At 43.0% G+C, this 25158-nt stretch overlaps 1 protein-coding gene across 13 annotated transcripts in view; it reads right to left on the reverse strand.

The window, feature by feature from the left end:
* LOC139050828 (TNF receptor-associated factor 6-like) overlaps nucleotides 1-18958 on the reverse strand; it is a 45553-nt gene extending 26595 nt beyond the window's left edge. For 3 of the 13 annotated variants that reach the window (XR_011509099.1, XM_070527610.1, XM_070527609.1), the window contains exons 1-8: nucleotides 18676-18900; nucleotides 15808-16129; nucleotides 13771-13872; nucleotides 12046-12177; nucleotides 8859-9077; nucleotides 5349-5507; nucleotides 3248-3292; nucleotides 219-260 (exon numbers count right to left, since the gene is read on the reverse strand). Coding sequence is in view for 12 of the 13 variants with exons in the window: in XM_070527610.1 (XP_070383711.1) it covers nucleotides 219-260; nucleotides 3248-3292; nucleotides 5349-5507; nucleotides 8859-9077; nucleotides 12046-12177; nucleotides 13771-13872; nucleotides 15808-16041 (933 nt within the window). In the remaining variant the exon portion in view is untranslated. Of the gene's footprint in view, nucleotides 1-218; nucleotides 261-3247; nucleotides 3293-5348; nucleotides 5508-8858; nucleotides 9078-12045; nucleotides 12178-13770; nucleotides 13873-15807; nucleotides 16130-18675 lie in introns of all 13 variants that reach the window. The other 10 variants (XM_070527607.1, XM_070527606.1, XM_070527604.1 and 7 more) reach the window with 7 other exon arrangements.
* Nucleotides 18959-25158: the final 6200 nt, after the last annotated feature.

Raw genomic sequence — 25158 nt, forward strand, 5'->3', positions numbered from 1 at the left:
GGGGGTGGTCTAAAAAGTTTTCGACCAGTCACAGAGGGCTGATTGCAGAATTGGAATAGAAAAGTTTGGAATAGCTGTACGCTACAGCGCCCCAGGGTTTTTGTTTAGAAAGCGCGAAAAGAGGTGAGCTTTGCGTGTGCTCGCTTCGTAGACCATTCTGATTTATAGCAGTAGAGCAGCACACCAACAACAAATAATAAAACGTGATGTGGTCCTACCTTCTTGGAGTTTCCAGAAGCGGCAGCTGCAGCATCGCTTGCCTGGAATTAAAAAGAAAAAAAAAAGCGAATGCTATTGTTACAATAGTCATGGGGCGGGCCAGCAATAGGTAAACACACTCTATATATCTCATACGGAAGAGCAAACAGCTCTGAATTATTGAAAAACATAGGTGTTCCACGGACTCTCAGTGAACACAAAGATGCTTGAGCTGGTCACTTCATTTTAGAGGGGCGGCAATGTAACGACAATGCAAAAAATAAAATCTGTGTGGTTTTATGGCGGAGCATGTACGCCGTAGCTGCTGGAGCCACACAGTCGAACGTACACCATGGTCTGCTGTTGGGGCTGTTGGTGCTTTCCTAATCGAGACCTTTAAAAAGCGCTCAAACGACAAGGACATGCACGAAGAGAGCTAAACAAGAAGTGAAACTGGGTAGCAGAAAGGAAATGCATCAGGCCTTTCCAATAGGTTCCCGATGTGAACGCACCTACACGGAAAGCACAAGAGCGGCTGCCCACTCCTGCTTATTTTATCTTTGTGGACACATTCTTTCGCGCGTCCTCAGATATAATGACATATTAGTTCGGCGGAAATCCAAACTGGGGAGCAAGTTTAATGATATGGAAATCACGCTTCCACAAGTGCTGAAATTCAACAATGACAGGACAATTAGTCAGCAGGGTCGATAAGAAATATATCTTTAGAGTAATAATGAGGTGGAAAATACTAGGGAAGAGATTAATGATGCTCAGATCGTTGGAAGCATAAGTGGTTTACCATATAGAGAAATTTGTTTTACTGAAAAGAGAAAATATAATATACGCCTAGAATAAAACGCTATAATTCAATAGATGGAAACCTCCTAGCACAGGTGGGTTAGGCGGCTATTTGCCACCACACTGTTTCAAACGGGAATGCCAATCGAAAACATGGTCATGGTCATCGAAAATATTATGCACCTGAGTAAAGAGCGATGTTAAAGAAGATACCCTATTGGTTTATTCTGTGGCTTCATGCGACTCTTCTTTGGGTGCCAATGCTTCACTGGCCTAATATTCATCAACCTTGTGGACATCCGCAGAACTTATTTGCGATGTTCAGCGTCGTCGCATTTCGATCGAGTTGTAGCGGCTGGCCTGGTTAGCCTCGTTGCCAGTGCGACCGTCAGTAAAAGGTCTTAGTCCACGGTGCAATCCCAAGACGAAGACAATTTTTCGTTTAGCTCTGAAGCTTTCTTCCTTCAAAAAAACCTCTCTGTGTTATTGTAACATCGTGCTACACTGCGGTAGATGGAAATACATAATATATTCAAGATATAATGTATCACACAAACATTATTCGCGACTGGTATATATGTTTGACCCATCTATGAAATATTAACGAGGGCTGGTTCATGAAGTCCTAATCAATGGCGGAAGAACAAATATTTCCAAGGGAAACATTTTTTAGTAGAGGCCAGGTAACGTTATTGACGAGAGCTCTACTCACTCGGGAGATCTATAAAAAAAAAAATCAGAAATGCTGACAAATGCAAGCTTCGAAAAATAGAAAGACTCTGCGCTACAAAAAAGTATGGAAACGCAGAGTGAAATCCACGCGAATCGGCTGCCTTCAGTTTACATTATGAACCGATAGCTGAGAGGTGTTATTGAGCATAACCTATGATTTAGCACATATCAGCCCTGTTTGTGTATTAACCATTTTCCACCATTGCGTTTTGCGGCCAAATGGTAAAGTATATAACTATTATATTATGAGGGGGATAAATGGTAAAAAAAAAATAATTTTTGCAAACAATTGAGCCATACATTCCGGTTCTTGCTTTGACATGGACAGGTAAACACTACGTTAAGTTTTAGGTTTTATTTGACGTTCTTAAAGATATTTACTGTTCAGCCTCGGTTAAACAAGGCCCACTGCCCCTGGCAGTTATTTCGCGAAGTATAGAGCTTCGGTAAGTTGCAAACACAACAATCTTACGAAAAACGTGTGTGTATTGAAAAAGATAAAAAATGGCTGTGGCTTAGGTAAGGTTAAGCCCAGGATGCGAAGCATACTAGCCTTTATTTTAGTTGTTGAACCACTGTTTAGCCTGGTGAACTGCTGTTGCTTGGCTATATTTGGTTCGGCTAGACGAAGAAACAACTCATGCATTACTTCTTCGCCTTCAAGAGTGGAACGCGACAGCGTTCCCGTCGACCCGCCAAGGGGTGTAAGACAATGGGCTACAGGGCAGCGACTACGCGTCCCGCATTGGACGCGGTGAGCGTCGAGCAAAGCAGCGTTCGGCGCGGCAACGAAATGTGCGCCTGAGCAAGAGACGCACGCCTTAGAAACAGCGCGTTTCTAAGGCAACACCGCATTCACTAGAGGCGCTTTTGTACCGCTTTGAAGCGTTGTACTCGTGGCTCAGCGGTAGCGTCTCCGTCCCACACTCCGGAGACCCTGGTTCGATTCCCACCCAGCCCGTCTTGCAAGAGTTGAGCCAAAGCCACTTCTCCTCTGTCGTGACGTCACGGTGTCACGTGATTTCATGGTCACCGCCGCGCCTGAGGAGCTGGGTTGAGCCCTCGTAATATGCTTCGCATAAAAAATAATATTTCGTCGGTGTACGCATGCATTTATCGTTGACCGCGATTCCATTTCAACAAGGCTGCGATAGAGTCTAGGGCTGCATCTAGTAAAGCCGATGCGAAGCTTTGCAATGTTGAGACACGAAAGCATGAATACATTTCGAGGCATATTGAGAACTTAAGTTTCTCGTTACCGCTTTCTTTGCGGCAGGTATTTCAGCCCCCAAGCTTTATTATATCTGGCAACCAGTTCAGTTTCCTTCGCTGCTTGGAGGTTTTCGAAAATATATGGCCCTGAGTATAGTCATCGGAGGATTCCGAAAACAATTTATAGAACGGAGAATTCCGCAAGACCACGTTTTCTTAAATGGACGTTTGGCTGCATGATTGCACTACCAAAATGCCTCTTGGCCCACTGAAGAAAAATGGAAGAAAAATTCAGGTGTCTTACCTCGCGTGCTTCTTCAAATTTACGCATGCACTTCTCAGTATGCGCCTGGAATTGTAAGAATTGATGCAAGTGTCAATTTATGAAAAACAAGGGTACAGTAAATTGCAGAACATTGTCAGAAAGAGACTAGTGAGGGCCGAACAGTTGAAACTTGAGCACACATTAAAGAACACGTTAAATATTGAAGAATACAATATCAGCTGGCGAAGTTTGGAGTGAAGTAACCTGAATACCACAATTTTTTAAAATAATGTTGAAGGCTTTTTATATGTCATAACAGGAGTGCAAATACAACGTTTCTGCACAATATTCTATGTTATTTTGTATTTCATATTTGCTTAACCCCTATTATTTTGTAGTATTTCTGTATTATAAAAGTTTTATTAAACGCTTCAAGAGCTGATGTATTATTATGTCCATTTTTTTGTTTGCTTTGCATTTTTTACGGTGGGACCTAATAATGTTATTTTTTGGTGCTATCTGAGAAGAACTCATTTTAGAGCCTTGTGCTGTAAGACCACCTTCCGTAACTTCATTAGTGTATTGTATTTATTACCTCAAAACATTATTCTGTAATCATAAACTCGACTATGTAGAACAGCAAGAAGCTAGACTTTTGACGATGTGCTATTTGCTGGAAGAATTGTAAATTATCATTTGTTGGTCGGCTGCTTGATAGACTGGATTTGGCATTCAGACGCAAAACGCGAGGGCCCCGTTAGGCAGTGCGTTGGAAGATTCCAAATTAGCCTTGATCAGATGCGTGTAACGTGGCATCACTGAACCGTGCAACACAAACTTTTCTGTAATGCGCGCTCATGAGACTGCAGTTGCCCTGACCCGAAATCGAGCCATCATCACGCTTTCACATATGAAGGACGGGGGGGGGTCATAAATTATGCGAGAATCACTCTACTGAGAGTGTGCGACTGCCAGACGAAACTGTGGTATTATTTAGATGAACTGTTTCACATATCTAAAGCACGCTGGTTGGAAACGTTTGAATGAAGCCCGGTTGCTGGCAGTCATTAGATCCAGAAAAATATGATTAATTGCCTCGAAAACGCTGGGCATAATAAAGTAATGTCTTTGCCAAAGTTGATCTGATGAATGTCTGAACCATATGATGACAGTAATACTCTCTTTGGACTTTTGAAATATTGAACTAAGATAACATGACTTTCAGCGGGTGCTGGCTTCAAATCTGTAAACGCACCATTTGTTCTTGAAGATTTCTGTAAAAGTGTAGTCAAGTTGTTCACGCCATGGGAGATTATGGTAAAATTCACTGTCTTTTGCTAAAATTGTTTTGCTAGAAAAGACAATATCTCATATATTGTCAAATGGATTTAAAGATTGGATAGATACATTGCGTCAAGCTGCAGATACAACGTGCTATGCACTTCTGATGTTAAGCTGAGAACTTGCTTGGCATTTTCAGAGTTAAAAACAAGAATGTCGTGGAGTTCGTAGTGCAAGATGTTCTTAAATTTTAAGCTTTTACTTATTTTGCAAGATATATATATATATATATATATATATATATATATATATATATATATATATATCTTTCGGTTGTATGTGTGGCTGTGTCAGCTCTTGGATCGACTATACTTGATCCAGGTCACCACTCTAAATAGCTATTGTGAGTTGCTAAATAACAGTGAAGGTATCGATAATTATCTTAGCTAAGATAGGTAATGAAATATGACATTTTGACAGGTATTGCTCACTCGTATAGTATTGGAACTGATTACTAAATGAAGGCACGTTTTCATAGTTTACTAAAAGTACTTCCTGTAGCTAAACTTGACAAACAAGAAAAATATACGCAGTATAAACAAACGCTGGAGCGAGAAGTTATGTATGAAAATGTTGGCATCTATATTTTAGATAACGGAATGTACGGATGTCGTTCACACGCACCTGAATCCCACAACTGTGTGACAAATGTGTGATTCATAAATTTCTTTTGGACTTCTGTGCGCACAACATATATGCACGTCGCAGCGAATACAACTGAGACAGTTGCGGCTGTATTAATATCTGACGTTTACTTAAGATGACCGCTGAAAGAACAAAACGAAATTCGTACGCTCACCTTCATGTCTTTCCGAGCGACATTCTCATCGCAGTAAGGGCAAGGATCTCGCACTTCATAGCATTTTTCCAGGTGACGCGGCATGTTCGATTCCTTTACATTTCTCCCACAGTGCTTGCACGTCGTTATTTCAGGATCGATCGATGCTGGGCCTTGTGACTGTGAAGACAGCGAGCAACGTCTTTAAGTTTCTGTCATGAAATTTCGTTGAAAAGACGCTAAATGCACAGAATGATGACCACGACCTTATTTTACACTTACTGCAAGTTGAAGGCCTCTAGCGGCAAACTTCCATTACCTCTTGTAAGCATTACATTTTTTCTTCAACGGCGAGTTGCTGATAATAGATAGGAGCGCCGACTCGATGGCACGAGAGTTGATGGAGGACTTTCATATCTAGTGGTTGTTGTTGAATGTAACTTTATATTTTTATTTATTTATTTATTTTCCATACTTCTGCTCGCCTTCGAGAGCGTGGCAGTTGGGCAGTACAATAATTCAGCTGTACAATGCAAGGAAATCAAAGTATAGATTACACAAAAAGTAAGAAAGCGACACAAGCAGTGCAAGTTATACATAGTACTATATAAGTAAACCATGTTAAGAGTAAACGGAATAGTTTATCAACGGTGTGACATGAGCGGACAATGTCCCATATTTGCCGGCGACATCTCATACAGGTATGCCGAAGCTCCGATATAAGACGTCTGGCTACAGGAGGAGCAGCGCCTAGCCAGATATTTGTGAGATAAAGACTGCGGCTTCGTACGTCTGCAAGCACAGTGTCTTGCGGAAAAATGACTCGAAAACGTTGGTTAATATTTTCTTGAAAATTTTCTGACATGCACTGAGGCGGGATAGAACAGGTTTTTGCTTGAACTGGAAAATAAAATCTTATTTCATAAAATAAATATTACATTTGTTATGCACATCCAATTGACAAAATTATGTTGTTTTAGGCTTCTTAAAGCTGTGTCTGCTTCCCCGTACATTGGATTTGAGCATATAATTGCGCTTTGTGTTGCACATGGCCGTATGCAAATTGCTGGCATGATATAAGAGAATATGCGAAATCGTGGCGGCGAAGATAAATATAAAAACGAGTCTATAATGTTACGGTTTCTTCTTGTCTTTCTTTTTCCACACGTACTGCATAGGGCTTGCTTTGTTGTTTGTTACCTTAAATTGTGAATTTTTGACTTATGCGTGAAGATGTCCGAACCATACGCAGTAACTCCTAATTGTAGTATTCTTGTGTCGGCTTGCCTATGTGCTTCTCGAGATGTTCCATATTTTATTGTCAGTCAAAGCGAAGGATTCTCCCCCGCTTGTGCAAGGTGCCAAAATCTTTTTAAATCTATCTATTATAAAAAACAGCTCTTACACGTCTTTTCTTTTATAATTGGCGGAGCAAACAAGGTGTCTAGGAGAACTTTTCACACGGTATATTTTCAAAATATATCCCATGAATGTGTAAGGAACACAGTATTATGGACCATATAAAACGAGGGATTTTTAAGTGCAGCTTTTGTTGGCCCTTCTCCTGGGCTGGACGTTCATCGTCATTTCCTCGCATTGTGGGCCACGTGATCACCGAGAACAGCTGCGTTTACGTATGGTGTGCCAGTGCGGATTTAACAGGGAGTCCGTGTCACGAGACCAAAGGGAACTTACACTGCCAAGGAAGTGGAATCCAAAAAATGACCCCTCACTGAAGCGGCGCGTAAGCGTTCTACCACGAAACACAAAGCTATACACGAGTGGGAAAGAATTGTTGAGATGCCGCGCCTATGCTGAAACAGACGTGAAATTCCCATAGACAACTCATACACTCATTTCATCTTCATGTGCACCAATGTGAGCACGAACATCAAAGAAGTTAAGCAAACGTATTATGGAAAGCTTTGCTTCACGTAGGTTCAAGCATGTTTCATTTTCATTTTTTTTATTTCAAGCTTTGCAGCAGTAGCATTGTGGTTATGCCTCCAACTTTTCGGTGCTTTAAAGGGACAGTAAAGTGAAAAATGATTTCTTCTGCATCAGTAAATTACCGTTCTACGACACCAAAAACACCACTCGTACGACGATAAGACGATTAATAAGCCAGAAAAAGCGCAAAAACGAAATACGGGTGGCGACGCCTACTTAAGTTCCCGCACCTGGGGGCTGTGACGTCTTGGATATTGATGGCACCTTCTAGGGCCTACTAATTATATATACAGGTACAATTTCACTACATTGTGTTCTAAAGAAACCAAATATTAAGCATGGCAAGTTTCAGGAACCTTTATTCAGCCAACGTGGCCCAAATGCGAAAACATGCTTTGGAATCCCTGACGTCACGCTGACGTACCGGCGCTGGGGTTTCGGCGCGAAATTCAAATACTGATACGCGGACCTGATTTTCTCATCTAATAATCAAACTATTTTTTTTATATGACTGCCTGTAGGGTTCGCAAGCGATGCTTCATTAGTCTGAACTGATTTATATTTTCGCTTTAGTGTCCCTTTAGGTACTATTTGTAGCTGCATGACCATGATCTGAGTTTATGTGCTTGTAATATATTGCAGTCAGTCATGTTTGGGCCTCATCATTGTATGTTCTATTATGCACGGAATGTGCATTACACGCGCAAATTAACACAGGGTGAAAACTTTCGTCCAGTGCTAGTAGCAGTGCCTCCGTAGGACTCGAGAGGTTCTCCACACGCGCATTTGTGGATGCACACGCACATCAATTTTCGCCGCACACACGCACGAAAGGATGCAAAAAACACAGTACAAACGCACTTACTGATCCACTAACGCACACATGCACCGAGTGAACATGCGGAAAGCAGTCCTTAATGTGGCACCTAATAGCAACATTAGGTGCATTTATTCTGAAAACATGTTCTTACAGGGCTCTGGCATCGTTCGTATGGCGATAGTATAGCGGTAATTAGTAGAAAAAATTCAGGTGAGATCGCCTTTTTTAAAGTTCGAGTGGTTAACTCAGTAGTTGCGTATCAGTGGGACGCCAGGGATTACGAAGACCGTGCGCAAATTTGGGTCGTTCTAGAACAGCAAGTGTTCTGGAAACTTGCTGTGTCGAGTCATCAGTTCACTTATATTGGAACATAATTATTTGCCAACAAACTGTGAATCACACTCGCCAAAGCGATTTCGAGGTTCACAATGTCACAGTAAGATGGAGCAAGAACGTCAGCGTGGCGTCATTACCGGTACTTCGCTTTTCCGACTTGACGGTATTATTAAGCCTCCTGTCTCCGTAAGAGTTTCTATTGTGGTGAAAAGGCAATTTACTACAGGAGTACAGCTCCCATGTTAACGTCAATACCTGAAGGGAAGGCGGATGCCAAGTTCAGATAATTCTGATAACACCTGAAGGGCGTTCTGGCCATTCTAAATGTATTCCTTCAGAACTTCAAGGAGATTGTTAATGTTTTCTGCCAGATACTATAGGTTACTAACAGGGATACGATTACAAGCAAAATGAAAAAAATGTACCTTAACTGGTGGTTGGGTGGAAGTGCTTGCTGAACCCAGGCTCTGAAACTGCTGATTAAATTCACCTGTTGCAGCATCTGGAAGTAGATTGCTTGGATAAAGGGCGCTTGGAGCAGCTGTTGTATTTTGAGCTGATCCGCTTTTCCTTGAAACGGAGACTGGCAGCCTCGCTGAAGATGCCGGTGGAGATTTTCGCTTACCATCCCGGTGGTCAGCTTTCTGAAATCAAAGTTGTCTGCTTTAGTTTAATGTAAAAACCAGTTATCTCACACAGTATTCTTTGGCTGGAAGAAAAAACCGCATGGCACGGCCTTTTAAACTGCTAATGACGTTGCTGCAGAACATGGACAACTTTTTAGGCAGACATTTTCTGAAGGATACAGTTTCACAAGTGCATAAATGAAGGCCAGCTGACGTTGCAGTTTCGAGGAAAGGAGCTCAATACACAGGAGACAGAGCAAGACGAAAGAACAGGAGGGCTAACTTGCGACTAAACACGCACTGGGATATCTTCGCATCGTTAGAAAGTCAGGCATGCGCCCATCGAGTCTCCTTGCGCAGACTTATTTTTTGGTCACCAAGCAAATATTGTAGGCAACCAATTTTGACCTAAGCACGAGTGACTTCCCAGCTTGGGCTTGCAAGTTTGCGGTCTTGCTCATTCGCCTGGCTCACAGACCTGCGTAATGTGCCATTTTATCCTTACAAATATAGTTTCTCACATCTGTGTTCCGAGAAAGTTCACGTTTTGAAAGATTCAAAAGTGCTGAGCTACACACCTGTTTAAGCACACTGGAGCCTTGAAACTGGAACAGGGACTATGAAAGCGTGCTATGACGTTGAATGCGTATTTGCGATGAAGAAGCTCTGGGACAATGTGATTTCCTGTCTCATAATATACACGAAGTAATACTTCCCGATGACTGCTGTTATCTGCAGTCAAGGCGCTTCGCCTTTTGAGGGGAAAAAAGATTATAGCCTCGGTTGGAGCGCGAAGCAGTGATGCGATAGCAGGTGAAGTATAATGCACAGTGAGCCTTATGTTGGTTCATGCGGTGTCTGTTGACGCTGACATTCGCAAGTGCTATCCAGCATTCTTCTTCGGAGAAGTAGAAAAAATGTATTATTCCAATCCGCGTGTGAAAGTGGCGACTTACTGCGGTAAAGTGGAAAGTGTTGGCTTTACTTTGTCCTTTTAGGTGCCTGAACTAGCCACCGGTTTTTAGTGAAACGAAGTTTTAGATTCTTACTGGTTGAATCGTGTTGTTTTCTTCCTTGCAAATTTATATTTGGTTTAGCCAATTAATAGGCTTCACGCTAGCCTTGAAGACGAGGTGACGTCAGCACTGTCCAGTAAACAGGATTAGAAGCCAACCACCAGAGGATATTTATGTAGATGAACAAGACGTGCTCTATAATTGCCATAACATGCAGAAGGAGGAAAGTTGATATAGAACACGCAATACGTTGATGATGGCAGTTGTATTCAGTACACATACTTTGAGTATGCGTTAGCTATATAGGCACCATCTCGCACAACTGTGCTCTCCATGACCAATATTCCACGATCTGCATTGGGTGGCTCAGTTTCTTTTTTTAGCCTTAGGTGTCTATGTTGGCGGTTGCGTTGGCCAAACTGCGCCATGACGCAACATGGCCGACGCCGCGGAGAGTAAGAACACCGCAAACAATGCTCGCATTGGCGTTCCATTTCTCAGGGATGTCCAGTTACACAAACTAAATTATTGGCTTTGGTAAGAAAATTTCGTACATTTCGTTCTCGCTGGGAACCGAACCCAGGCCTATGGGGTGCGAGGTGAGCGCACTTCCCCGAAGCCACGGCTGCTTCACGGTTCTGGCTTACTAAATGTGCGCGTAGTGCGTGCCTGATTGCACACGTCACGCTGCAGCCATCTAGCTCACTGCTGCGTTCGTCATTAGGCGCCACAGTTGACGGTGCGGAGGAGGTGGCGCCGCGTGACGTCACGTCACGTCACGTCACGTCACGTCACGCGTGTATAAAATGAGCACGCTGACGACATGCAATACCTACAAACGGTATAATGGTTTCTTACACCCACACGCAAGCAGTCCTTAGTGTCTGTTGAATTTTAGCTGTAGTAATTGCTGTAGCCCCAGTTGTTGCGCAGAAATGTGGGCGTGCGTGCTCTGCGCACTGACGTCACATTCGGGGGGCGGCGACGATTGTCGGCAGCGAGCGATGGATGAGCGTGCACGCTCATACGGCTGGCGAGAACGGCCGCGCAAGTACGTCACTGCGGAAGGAGTGCGTGCCATGCCACTATGTCTTGCAAGAAGACTAGCCTCGGTTGTACAACTACATGCACTCCCAACTCCCAAATTTTGCAGCAGGCTTTCGACTTCATGTGTTACAAGAGTGTAACACCCACCGAACTTTTGTCTAGCGTGCAAGGCTGCGTTACAAAGTCGATTACAAGTTCGAGATACAGAATGCATCCACACACGATGCATACTTGCTTAAGATGTGCACTTGTGAAACCATCAGCCTTCTCGTATGGCTAGCACATTGTAATTAAAATTATTATTACGAAAAACGTGGCCGATACATTAAAGGTAATCTCGTGCTTCTCATGTTTTCGTGGTATTATGATAATTTTTCTTTTGTTGTGTATTTTAGAGTGACACAGGCGGCCATCAAAATTATGAGGGGGCAGAGACAGGTCAGCTGTCACTGTAAAATAACAAGCAGTGCTATCGTACATCACTGTAATCGCAACAAGCTGTTACGAACGCTGTGTTTGATGTTTTCAGGTTATTTTACCACTCGTTCATTTCCTCTCTTAAAGTCAAAAACTAGGTTAGCCTGCAATCTTTGAATACAACAGCCTATGTTCAAACCAACCTGGTAAACTTCCTTCCCTTTCTGTTATCACTCCTGTTACTACCTCTGTAATCCGAAATAATATTTCTGCATCATTTGCCCAAATCAATTGTTTTTCTTTGTCACTTTTGCAAAGTGAGAGCGACAATGTTGACTTTACACCTATTATTCTTGTGTCGTACTGTGTGACGATTCTTCTTTCAGGTACAATGCTTCATGATAAAGACGTTAAAATGGACCCTCAGGAACACGTCTTGTTCCGATTTGCTTTTTAGAAATAAATGTTATATAGTCTCATGGTCTGCACATTTCGCTAAAGCTTACCTTACGTGGTAACTCATTGTCACATGTCGGCTGGCAATCGGTCTTGTGCTGCATCCATGAGGTGGATGGTACTTTCTGGCCACACTTGGTGCACTTGATGCTTGACATCTCCTTGCATTCTATGTAATGTTTCTGCGAAATACAAATTCAATGATGTACGAAAGAACATCATCGCCAGCCTACTCGATGTCTCCACTGTAAGATGAAGGCTTTTCTTGAAAGCACCCGATAACCCCTGAATGTTGGTTCCATAGCACCATACGTAGATGTCATTGCCTCGCTGCTACATCTGCGCAAAAAAACTTGTTCATCGTCGACATGCACCGACTTCGCTTCAGCTAAAGCTATCGCTCTTCACAGGGGAACTTCCCCACCTAGGTTTGGTACATTTTCTCAAGTTTTATATAAGTATAGCTTCGTGCAGAATTTGCACGCGTTTCTTGATTTGTTTAGATTGGATTGGATTGGAAAAACTTCAATATTGATTTGTTTAGAATGCAGCAATATTTAGAATTTAGCAAGTAAGCAATCCAAAAGAAAAATAAACACCTCTTGAGGGCCAACCAGACCCACACGTTGGGAACTTGGATGACTATATTCCTATATCAACAATCCATGCTGCAACACCATGTCGCTTCCAAACTTAACACTCGTTCTGTTAGTTCAAGATATTTCCGGCTATCATTTAGAACTGTTCTAAATTCCGGCTATCATTTAGAACTGTTCATAGCTAAAGACTTTCTTTAGCTATGAACAGTTCTAAATATGGTCCAGTAACGGGTGTATATCTCATTTCGCCTCTGAATTCAAAAGCCCAAACGCTGCTACGCGCGTATCGTGTCTTTACTGCTCATTCAGTTTTGTTACCTTCAACTAAAAGCGAAATGATTTCCAGAGCTCGTTTTTCGTATTGTTAATAGTACCAATACATTTACATCAAGTCCCCTGGGTGCAAGTAACAACTGACTGCGAGGTAGAATTGAGTCGCGAGGGTTAAGAAGGACTTTCAAGGAGAGAAACTCAGCAGACATAAAAACTCTAATCATATAGACACACTTCAAGGACGCCTGCGTTTTAATGAATGAATCCAACTTTGTTAAGAGCCTGATTTAGATATCCCATTACATCCGAGAAAGAATTTCCTCAGTGCAGCTTCTGTTGGTGTCAAAGTAAAGATATTATTTTTATGTAGCACTAAATTATTGAAAATTAGACTGAGCGGGTATTTAGGTTACTCAGACATTTATCACTTATGGACACTAAGAGGCACTAAATGGGATAAAGCAAAAAAAACTGTCTCGCGCGTAATGCCTGGCCACATGTGATATGGGCACAAAACGGAATTTATTTCGCATTTCTTGTAGAACAAGCATTATTTTATTATTTTGCTCTTTACTATCATTTATCGTTCGTGTATAGTCTGAAATAGTAAAGCACTGCTTTTTCAGCATGTCAAGCTACACTCAGGTTGCTAGATTGGGTGGAAGCTGGATACACTGGTAATGTACATAGATGTCCAATTAGAGACGTTTCTGCGGCGAATAATTATCCGAAGACCAGCACCCTTCCTGTCCACTTCTGTGGTCTTCGTGAATTTGCTTTTACCCCTTATGAACGTAGATGTCTAAGATGCCAAGTTACGCCATACATAAAGCTTCAATATTTTCCATAGTTCCACAGCAAAAAGATGAAGAGGCCACAAGTAGTAGAACATGCTAATCATACCTCAAGTTGCCCCAGAGGTAGTTTGACAGTGCACTTCGGTTGATTAGGGCACTCCACATACTGATCACAAAGTACGGTGACCAGATCACGAGCTTGATACATCTGAAATAAAGTAAAGGATGCGTTTGAATCGCAAACCACATTCCCCGGGCCTTTCTTTTGGCCCTAATAAAGAAGGCGGTACTTCATAATTACGCGCAGAAAGTTTTGCTGCTGAAGTGGAGAATAACCTATGAAAGAAATGTTCTATTGAATATAGTTTGGGTATTACTAAAGGGATGTTTTCAAGGATGATATTAATTTTCTTCAGCTTTTTGAAGCATTTCACGCTTCCAAAATTCGTACACAGATTATTATCATTTGGCGCACATGTATGAATGCATAATACCCTCTTGGCTTCAGTACTGCAATGTCGCTGCTAGGCTTTAAGAAGCAGCGTTCTGCAGCTCTCCTCGACAACAAATGGGCGTTGTGCGTGCCTTCATATGAATATCGAAATCTTATGTTACCATCTTGTCGCAGACTTCATCAGAATGACCATACCACTCCTCGTCTCGTAATGCTCCTGTTGTTTCGATATTTAAGATTTTGTCTGTAAGTGAAGCTTCTACTACGCTAAAAAGATCATACACCTTGTTTTGTACCAGGTTACCGAAGTCAGTTTTGAGATTGACCCTATCAAACCTGTTGGCGTCTTCGCGCCCACTGAGTGATATTGTTTACCTCAGTCGACTCAAGCTATATAACCCGACCAAACATAGCGCACGCTGACTAGCTCCGCGTCAGTGATTCGACGTGGGGCGCAGTGTCGCAAGACTGGAGACCAAGAATATTGTAAGAAAATACCAATGAGTCGACGAGGTGATGAACATTCCACGCCGTCTAGCCTACTGGTATGCCTGCACATCTAATCCTATCATGTAAACGTTTCTAAATACATGTTTTAGTAAGAAGTATCCAACGGTATATATTTTATGTAGCATCGCAAATGATACAATGCTTTGTTGAAATCCCATGCTTCCTTATACGCATCACCTGAGAGGTTGTCGTATAGAGAGCTTATGCCGTAGTTGGGGATGTACAGGTTAATTTATTAGCACTTTGACAAAGGAAAACATGATAGCTGTTAAATGGAACATAATTACTCCATATTTGGAAGACATACTTCTTGCAACTGCTGCGAAGTGTGGAATTTACGCTGAAATGATATTACGTTATTAGCGCAAGCCTTTGATTCCGATATTTGGACATGGACTCTGCTGTTATTAACTAAATATATATTGGGACACAGGTCAAAGACACAGGCAGACCCCTTAGCGCCAGGCCATGGGTGTTTCTGCACAAGCAGGCGCTTTGTGCAGAATTACCAATACAACGTGTGAATGACAACACCATCAATGAAAACACAGAGATTTAAAACTACTTGCAGAAACCTGCAAGCACTTCTTGGTGGACCCATGCTGCAAGTTTGAATAATATGCCTAAAATATCGTAGTAGAACAGGTTTAAAGGTAAACGCATGATGTTTGCACTTGGTCTCAATATGTCATCGCATAGTGTACAGGTTTCATTTACTTCACTGTTAGTTCACGAAGTTTTTGTTTTACATTGGGCGCATGTTTCAAGTGGCTCTGTGGGCTTTCCTGGCTTTCTAGGTCCGAAATATTTGATGTTTTCACACATGACGTTTCCGTAGAGGGTTCTCACTTGCAGTTGACGTTCATTAATCTTCAAAAACTCAGTGTCTTAAAAACATTATGCCGACCCAACGCACATGTTGGAATCTATGTGAACCGAATCTTTCGTGAAGGCCTTATTCAAATGCCCTAAATTTGTCGATTTCACAAAGGAGCAACAACCAGGAGCCCTAGTCAGGAAGGTTTGGGAGGGTCGGCAAAGAAATCTTCGCTTCAAAAAATAATACATGCTGTAGCTGTAGGTTATACGTGGTTCTGGTGATGGAGATTTGGGGAAACAACTTTCAAGCGACAAAATAAGCAGCTCATCAACAAAATCGGCCCAGTCGGAGTACGTTACCTGTGCTAGGGAAACATCCTTGCGCTCATCCGGACAGTAGATTTCGTACTTTTTGTGCTTGTAGCTCTGATCGTTGAGGCAGTCGTCGCAAAACATGTGGGTAGCAGAATCCGAGTACATGCGCAGAGACAGCATGTGACATTGCCGGCACAAGCAATGCCGCGATATCTCGTCCGCGAACTTGATCTTCATCGGACCTCCGGGAAGGTCCCGGTAAGTTATCACAGTTCCCATGACGCAGTCTTCGATTTCCCTTGTTAGGGGTTATCCTGGCAACACTGAGGTTTCTCTTCTGCGTCGCACGGCTTTTGATTGGCCAATCCTGCATGCAAGGATAATTTTATCGGAGTGAGATAACCACTGGGGCGAGCTGGTTGTCATTCATGATTTCGAAACAGTGCGAACCTAATAAGACACAGGGATTGAACCAGCGGGAACAAGCGCTGACTACCAAATAAAGCTTTTATTTACAAGGGTGAACTTCCACACGAAGGCATAGAAGCCTAATCGAATGCAGTGCAAGAGTGTGCATGTAAAAAAAAAGCAGCGGGACCCCTACCACTTATTGCGAAAGCTGACAAAACGTACTCATTGAACACATACCATGAAGCTGCACAACAATATATATGTCGACCGTAAGCACTTGGTGAGGTAGCATGAGCAAAATGGGAGAATACCTGCACTATATTATACGACAAAATATGGCGACGCATAGTTGCAGTTCTGTATTCGCTTTCCACCTTTCCTGCGTGAGATTGAGCCTTGATCGCCTGCTCACCCTCCCACACTTTCACTCGCACATACAGTATATGGCGCGCGGTGAAGCTTTTATCGCCTGTGGCCGTTATAAACAACCTCAATGCAACACCGAGGGCAGAAATTCCCCAGGATTGTCCGGAAAATTGATAGTGTAATAAAAATTTCATTCTGGCCCTTTAATTACAAAAACTACAATTTCAGTAAGATGCACGCTTTAGTGGGGCGGCCCGGATCAATTTTCATCATCTGACGTTCCCTCACGTCCACAAAATTTGAATACCGTATAGACGCGTTTAAGGAACACACCCGTGTAAGGGTCGCACCGCCAACTTGGCAGCTCAAAATTTGAAAAAAAACAAACAAAATATAACAGAGAAGCAATCGTGTTTGGTGCACCGATGTGGCGCGCACTGCTTACTTCCGCAGGCAGCTACTAGATTGAGAGAGCTGCACGTTGACATCTGATACAATAGTACTTCCAGGGTGTGCACAAGCCGGCAGCTGCACCGGCACCATTTTGACCATAAGCTCCGGCCCCGTGTACGGGCCTCACCTCATCGAAATTGTCATAAACAAGTGCAGCCCTTACACGAGTCTATACGGTGCGCAAGTGTTTTCGTCTAATCTAAACGCGGTCGCCTCTCTAGGGATGGCACCCTCGTATTCAGCAACGCGTGCGTTGTAATTACTGAGATACCACAACAGGTAACCTCCTCCCTGTATTGGGTCAGTGCAGCGGAACTGACGTGATGAAGTTCGTGTTGAAATACCACGGTCCAGAGGACGCTTTATTCCAAGAAGTAAAAAGTTGCGCCGACGCAAGAACGTACACGAGCCGATGACTGATGATGACTTTGTACTGATGGAGATGAAGTCTGCGTAAATGCTTACAGTATTAGTACTCCGCTCACGTGGACACAAGCTGTCTTACAGTCGTATTACGTAGAAAACGCTGCTGTGTTAATGTAATAACCGGTTGAGCACGTTGGCGAAGGAAAATATGAGGTATGAATACTTCCTTTCGATGTTTACTAGGAACTGTTTGTCCACTGAATATATTATGATTTGAAATTTTTTGTGGAGCGTCTGAATTTTATTTGCGAACCGTAAGAGAAAAATCTCGAGGAATAGCTTTGAACAACATCCGGAAACAAGTGTGTACTCAGAGCTGCATTTATTTTGCATGCTAAATGTTACTGATTAATAACGACCGAGTTCTTGATTTCATCATATGAGTGGTCATCACCATAAGGCGAGACGGACCATTTCTTATCAACATCTTAACCAGTCATTGAGAACCGGAAAAAACTTCACGAAACGTAAGATTACTGTAGTGGTGAATTGCGTATACATCCTGTAGGCATGGTGACAGACGGCCAAAGTGAAACATCACTGCCTGGTTTTGAACGTGAAGTGCAAGTGCTAGGCGGATGGCAGCCCACTCATCGAAGTGTGAAATTTGTGCATGGGCGTTGCAATATTACTGCCAATTTTGCAGTTGTTACATATTACCGTTACAGATTGCCGCGAGACCACGGAGGGCCCGCGGTAATCGGGAATTGATAGTGACAGCTGCTGATTGCCTTCCTGCTAGACAAGGGGCTCATCGACACCTGTTTACACACCGTCGATCTCAGCTCATAGCACGCTCAGGTGTAACAATAGCCGAGTAGATGCCTTCCTTACCCCACCTGCTGCACGCCCACTACCACCAGCCAATGTATCGTACCACTATGAGCTACCCTGGTCACTAGCAAAAAACTTTCGCGCATTTCCTTTTGCGTATCCACCGCGCATGCGGTTGATACACAAAACACAGAACATTCGTTCCTAAATAACTCCGCACGGGCAATATTAGAATGCATCATGTTACCACGCAAACGACAACGGACGACGAAATAAACACACAGGACAGGCGCGGAACTTCAACCAAGGGTCAATATTCCCCGATTAGTATTCCGAGATATGCGGTAATAACAAGCGATATTTCTCGCCAGGCTGTACGGGGCCAGCCTTTCTGATTACATGCCTACAAGAAGGGCCAGCCGCATACTGATCAACGAGTACCACGTTCCACAACACCTAGAGTACTGCATAGCAAATGCTTACCTTTTCTCCTGTGTACCGAAATATTCCACCAAGCAGGCCTGCCCGCACCTGTTGAATTACCTCACGTTGGCTGGTCTACGCCATGGGGGACGTGTTTCGAGAAGCCATGGCTGCCATTTTTGTTGGACTGCCGAGAGCGAGCGAAGCGGAACGCGCCCCGAAAAGCCTCCGCCGCCGACAGCCTTCTATCGGTGAACGAGATTGTTGCCATGGGAACGCGTTTCGATAAGGCCGGCTTGCCGCGACATTTCCAGCAGTAGCGCGCAAACAGGAAAGGCGGGAGAGGGCTGCAAGTTTAGTCGACGCCGTCGTCTTTTGAAACAGTTACGTTTCTTACTCGAGACAATAAATTAAAGAAAGCCCGTTTAAACTATGGAGTTACATACTAGACAAAAATCTGGCGCTAGAATTGTTTGACCCCCTGGAGAGCCATCGGTATATACGTTGTTTTCTGCCAATTGACCTGCATTCATACACAAAGCACGCCCATTGTATATTGTTGCTCATTGCATTTCAATTGCATAACGTTTCATGCTACAATTAGTACAGTAAATGGTTGAACTTGAGATAATTCAACCACCATGGGAAGCATTTGTAGTAGAAAAATTACTTCACTCCAGCATGAATACGTTAAGAAACCTTAGAGTTTTCTACAATAATTACTAGAGGAAACCTTGACGCTACGAACGTTCACCGATCACGAGAATGGTGGATAGTACATGCATTTGTCTGATCTTCGTGGTTGGGGCTTCAGATATTTCAGTGGCTTTGATTATTACGTTGCACCTGGGTACAAATCGGACGAAAAAAAAGGAAAATTAGACTGCTTTAATGCTGAAGTTCGTAACACTGCGCAAGCACGCATAATCGCTGCTAAATGCAGTGGTTCCACCTATCCACATGGCCTTGGCGTAATTGTTTCATTATCGGGCTTCTGTGGCAGACGTCCTGTGGTCCACTCCTGATGTCAAACAATTTTGATAATGTTTATTTAATTGCTCATAACGCAGTAGTTTCTTAAAAATGACCGCTTTCTAAAGTCACGCAGCCATTTAAAGTCCCAACGACTAAATTTAACCAAATCCATGTGATACCCGTAATTCTCATCGTGGCCAAACTGCCCTGCGTGCAGCCCCCATAGATACTTGCGCCACAGCAATCTATAGTAATTCTACGAAACTCTTTGTAAGAAATAATGGTAAATTTCTTTTCCTGTTCATTAATTTTCACCATCACAATATTCCGGTGCTCCGGCGAATGTGTTTATTTTTCACAATTTATATGTCGCAATTTCGCTATTAGGTGTCTAATCGAATCGGTGCCGGCTACAAGATGTAGCTAGCCGCGGTCGTCGTTCGATGCCCTTTAGAAAAAGATTTGCTCTGCGTGATTTTCTGTGTCAATAAAACATGACAGTGTTATTAATAAAGTTGGAAGAAGAATATAACTCCAGTTGAAGTTGATGAAAGAATACGGCTTCCAGAGGAAGTTTCGGGTGGGATATTAGCGAATACACTGCAGAAGACCCGCTATCACCTCACCCTTTGCTTGAGGGAAGTAGGAGTAGCGTCGGACGGCTAATTTTTATTTTTTACAGGAATGTCTTCGGAATCTGCCCACATTTATGCCTGAAAAAGCGGCTTACGATTTTCGGCTGCACAATTTTCGGGATCTGCCCACATTAAGCGTATCGTGAGGAGAAATGGATGGTAAATATAATTTCTGGGGTTTTAGATGCTAAAACTACCCTCTGATTACGAGGCGCTGCGTTGTTGGGGAGAGCGTCCGTGGCCCAATGGTTACAGTATCGGGCTCCTTGCGCTACAAGCCATCCGTTCAAATCCGACAGTCGGATAATGTGGTTGATCTGTATATATATATATATATATATATATATATATATATATATATATATATATATATATATATATATATATATATATATTGTTACGCCCACAAAAGGCGTTACTTTGAAGCCGGGTAGAGTTAGAAGCGATGGCCTTGGTCAACTGAGCGCCTGTCGAGATTCAGCCAGCCAGCCACACGTCGTCTTCCTCGTTCACCACCCTTCGGTGCCCCCGCATACTTTTTGTTGAGGCGTGAACCCACTATGCACCTAAGAGCGTCACATTATATATATATATATATATATATATATATATATATATATATATATATATATATATATATATATAGAGAGAGAGAGAGAGAGAGAGAGAGAGAGAGAGAACCGGCAGTGTCGTCCGAACCATTGAACGTGATAGCCATGCTTGGCGTTGTACTTGGACTTTTCGCACACCGTTCAAACTATACCAGTGTGCGACCTCTTGCCGTGACAGAGCGCGTAAGACGAGTCCTGCTGGAGACAAGTAAGGGCACCCTGTTAGCTACGAAACGTCTGCCAACGTTGGCGTGACTTATGTGGCACGCATGACACTTTGAAAGTGCACGAGGTGAGGCCGACGGATGATGATGAAAACGTTTTATTGACAGAAAAAGGGGAGGGAAGTTAGGATAAGGTTGGTCGGACTCTTATTCCGGAATTCCGTTGGCTAAGGCCGCCACCCTGGCTCTTACCACGAGGGCTTGTTAGTCCTGGAGGGTTGAGCAGGACAGGGCTGCCTCCCATCCTTCCCGCGTTGACTGTTGTATAGCGTCTAAGGCACTATTAGCCTGGCAGGCGCATACCACAAGGTACAAATCTGCTTTCTGGCAGCAGAATTTACACTTAGCTGAAAAGGATTGTGGCTCAATAGCATTTGAAGGAAAACCGCCGGTGTTCGTAAAACTGCTGCCAGTCGGGAAACGCGCAAAGCGTCTACACACGCTGACTTGCACGGGGGAAATTCTCAAGAATGCTCTATCCTGACCCTTCGGGCATGCTTGTGTGGCGTAATGTGCAGAGAATCTGGCCTCTGTGTGAACGACACCATCACTGAATGCAGTCGGCAGTAATTTTACGGTGTTCATTTACTCATACATTTCCATATTTGTGTAGATGCATATAGGAAACATCATGGCAACCATTAGCACGCATCAGCCAAAATTTTTTTGGGCTGCGCTTTTTCCCGGAAACTCATTCCCCAAGAGAACCGCATTCTAAACTCTTTCAACGACAGAGGTTAGAAACATAATTGGCATGGAAAGGTGTGGTGGTAACTCAGTTAGTGGCTAAAAAAGTATTCGTATTCAAAGCGACGTGAGATGCTTCCCACGAAATATGTCCCGAGAAATGCGAAAGCACCACGTTCCGGGCTGCTTGGGTGTTAAATGCTGCTTTCCTTGGAAGAGATGGCGTTTCTCCTGCAGCACGTTCACTAAGAAAATTTACTGCACCCATGTCAAATTCTTGCTGAAATTTCGCACGAAGAGAGCATCTTTTTTAAGTTTGCGTAGTTTAGAGAAGGACTTTGTGCCTACATGACGCATGCAGCAGCAAAAATCAGAACAATGTGATACGCCCCTTCGCCATCACAGAAGCGATTTATATTACACCGTTATTTTGCGTTTTGGCTTGTATTGACTAAAAACAAGGCAAACAATGATTCGAAGTGTTTTGGTTAATAATGCGAACTTAAAAAAAACGTTTTCTGTGCGATGTCTAATTTAGTACTGAGTGCGGATGGACAGAAGAACAGGAGGACGTTTAGGCTTCACCTGTATGAGTGGAACGTCAAAGCATTCAAAAATTCCTAACTTCTTCTCACGCTTCCCAGCAACTGCAGCTTACGTAACCACAATGTTTACCGAGAAACGCTGGCGACGAACGCTTTGCACAAAGGCGAGCTTTCTGGTAGAAATGCAGCCCCTTGAGCAGGTAGATCCCGGAGATTGTGCACTGCCGCCCTCCAAAATATGACATAATTTCAGGTTCCCGTTGATTCGCACTTCTGTATTTAAGCCTGAGAAGATTTAACATAAAAGGCATGAGCCGTTGGTGTTTTATTGCATGACGTTTGTTTGCGAGCTGTCATTCACAAAATTCCCAGAAATAACTTCGTCCAAAATGTAAGACAAGGTATGAGGAACTTTAGTGATAGGAAGGTGTGGCAATATAACCTCTATAACCGCCTGTCTAATAGCAAGGCGTGGCATATACATATACCCAAATATATGCGGGAATTTTCGCTCACGGACAACCTCGTAGAGGCCAACACCAATGCCAAATTTTCTGCTACACGCGGCCTTAACGCATTAACTAAAATAGTTCGAAATTGGAATAAATAAAACGCAGGTCTCTGCAAGTCTGCATGCGCACACCCAACGCTATGATTAGGTGGTTTCGAGCTTTCTATACACAATGCCGATAGTTTTCTCTACCCTTTCTTTCTCTTTCGCTTGATAATGATGACCACCCTACACATATCGCACGAAATGATAACTTCCCTTTATATATATGCAAAGAATGAAGCAAGAACGAATCACAAAGACCAATAACTCTTTGTTCCGGCAATGGAAACAAGCTGGATCCATTAATTTTACAATAGATTTTTGTTACAAGATAGTGAAATTCCGGTCGCTTTGTTGTCCAACCATTGTCGAACGTGATTGAAGGTCGTTTCAGTCGCTTGAATACACCTGAGAGGGTATTCTGTAAAATTACATCTAGTGGACATGTCCATTTCGTCTGCTGCTGAAGTGCTGAATTTTCCCTTTCGTGACATTTCCTCACCTTACGGGATTCTGCATAACTGATTTGGCGAAACAAATCCTACAGGCACCGAAATTACATCAACCTCGAAGACAAGTTGTTATTTTTTACTGCAAGACAGCCCTTGAGATTGAGCAATAGGCCTATGAAGGAGAACCTATGAACAGTTGGTAACTCTGACAAGATAAACTGTTCCTCAAGCCACTCTAATGGGCATGACAACACTTCCAATATGACTGCCAGGTCACTGTCGGATTGCGCGCAATCACCTGGCTGACGTTTCTGCATGGTCAGCCCATAAATGAACCACCACCGTCTCACCATTTCCCAAAACAGACGCGCCGAGGGGTTTTCGGTTGCTCATTGAAACAAAAGCGCAATCAGCTTAGTATTTTCAGCTGTCGTCTCTACACACTGAATCCTTCATTGAAGCTGCAAATTCTTCCTCACTTACCCTACGCTCATGCAACATCGCTCTGCTGCCGCTGGTTCTGGGAGGCTTTTACAAGAGCCAACTCATTCAATATTGGACTGTCAGACACACCCATCTCTTTCTCGCACAACTGCGAAGAGGCAACGAAACACATGTTCATTTTGAGTGTTTGTTAAAACGTCGAACATGACGTTCTTCGGACCACGTTGTACAGGCTACATTGTAGACCATTTCGGAGACGAAGGTTCTTCGACCATGATCCTATGCGCCTAAGGTTTACAAAATAACTCGTAGGTTACTGTACTTAAGAAATCAGCTGCCCTTAATTGCCCATTGTAGCGGTGACTGGCCATTCCACGTGTTGACACTACTAATGATTCCTCACTCTTTCTTTCTTTATTCAACAATTACCCTCTTTCTCGCTTCGTAGGGTATAAAACCAGACGCACGGGTGCTTGTCCTCTATACATTTCCCTTTTCTGTCTCCCTATCTTCCGTGAGACCATGGCGACGATGAACTAGTCGACAACTGATGCAACGTTTCCTCCGATCCCGTCGCTTAGCGTGAAATATAGAAACGTGAACTGCTGCCATAATGTCCAATCCACCATCTTGGCAGCACCTTAAGGCCGAAAGGGCAATTGTGTCCGAAGCGATTTACTTGAAAAGTAAGCATGGTGGAAGTAAACAACATGGTGTAAAATTACAGTGTCCGAAATAACACCCCTGGTTTCGCCTTTCCGAAGGGAAATGCAAGTATACCAGGTGTCTTCATGGAAGATTGAAGTGCTAGAAAATTCTCTGACCGATATAGCACAAGTATGACTGTGCCGTAATGCATTGTTAGAACAGGTGCAATTTAGTATAACAATAAATCTGCATGCATATAGTTCCCTTTCCTCTATTGTATTTCTCTATCCCTCTCTGTCTCTCTCTCGCTGCACGCATAGTGGACTCACAATATTTTTCTAAATAAAATTTTATCTGCCTTCTTGAAGTCTCATATCGCAATGGTTTAAATGCAGCTGGTGAGTTTGCGAGGCATGTCCAAAATAAATTTGCAGAATTGCATCAGTTTTGACATGCTCCTCTTACTGGCGGCTAAAAAACCTATTGTTTCATTCACTTTTTATTAAAATGCTCTAATACTCATTAACGTACAATTATATCTGTAATTCGATGTATTTATTTGCAGGTTAGGGGAATAAATTTCGCAGAACTGCAGTCCCCCTGAGAAAATGTTGTGAATTGGTATTCTGTAACCCAAAAATAAAGTCCCAGCAGTTAGGCTGCGCTTTACATGATGGTACAGTTGACTAAATTTTTGAAAGAAATTAAAAAAATTATGATGAGATGCATCATCTCACGCATCTTCCTGAACAAATGTCTCGTGATGCAG

The sequence above is a fragment of the Dermacentor albipictus genome, chromosome 10 (assembly GCF_038994185.2).
Source record: "Dermacentor albipictus isolate Rhodes 1998 colony chromosome 10, USDA_Dalb.pri_finalv2, whole genome shotgun sequence".
NCBI lineage: Eukaryota > Metazoa > Arthropoda > Arachnida > Ixodida > Ixodidae > Dermacentor > Dermacentor albipictus.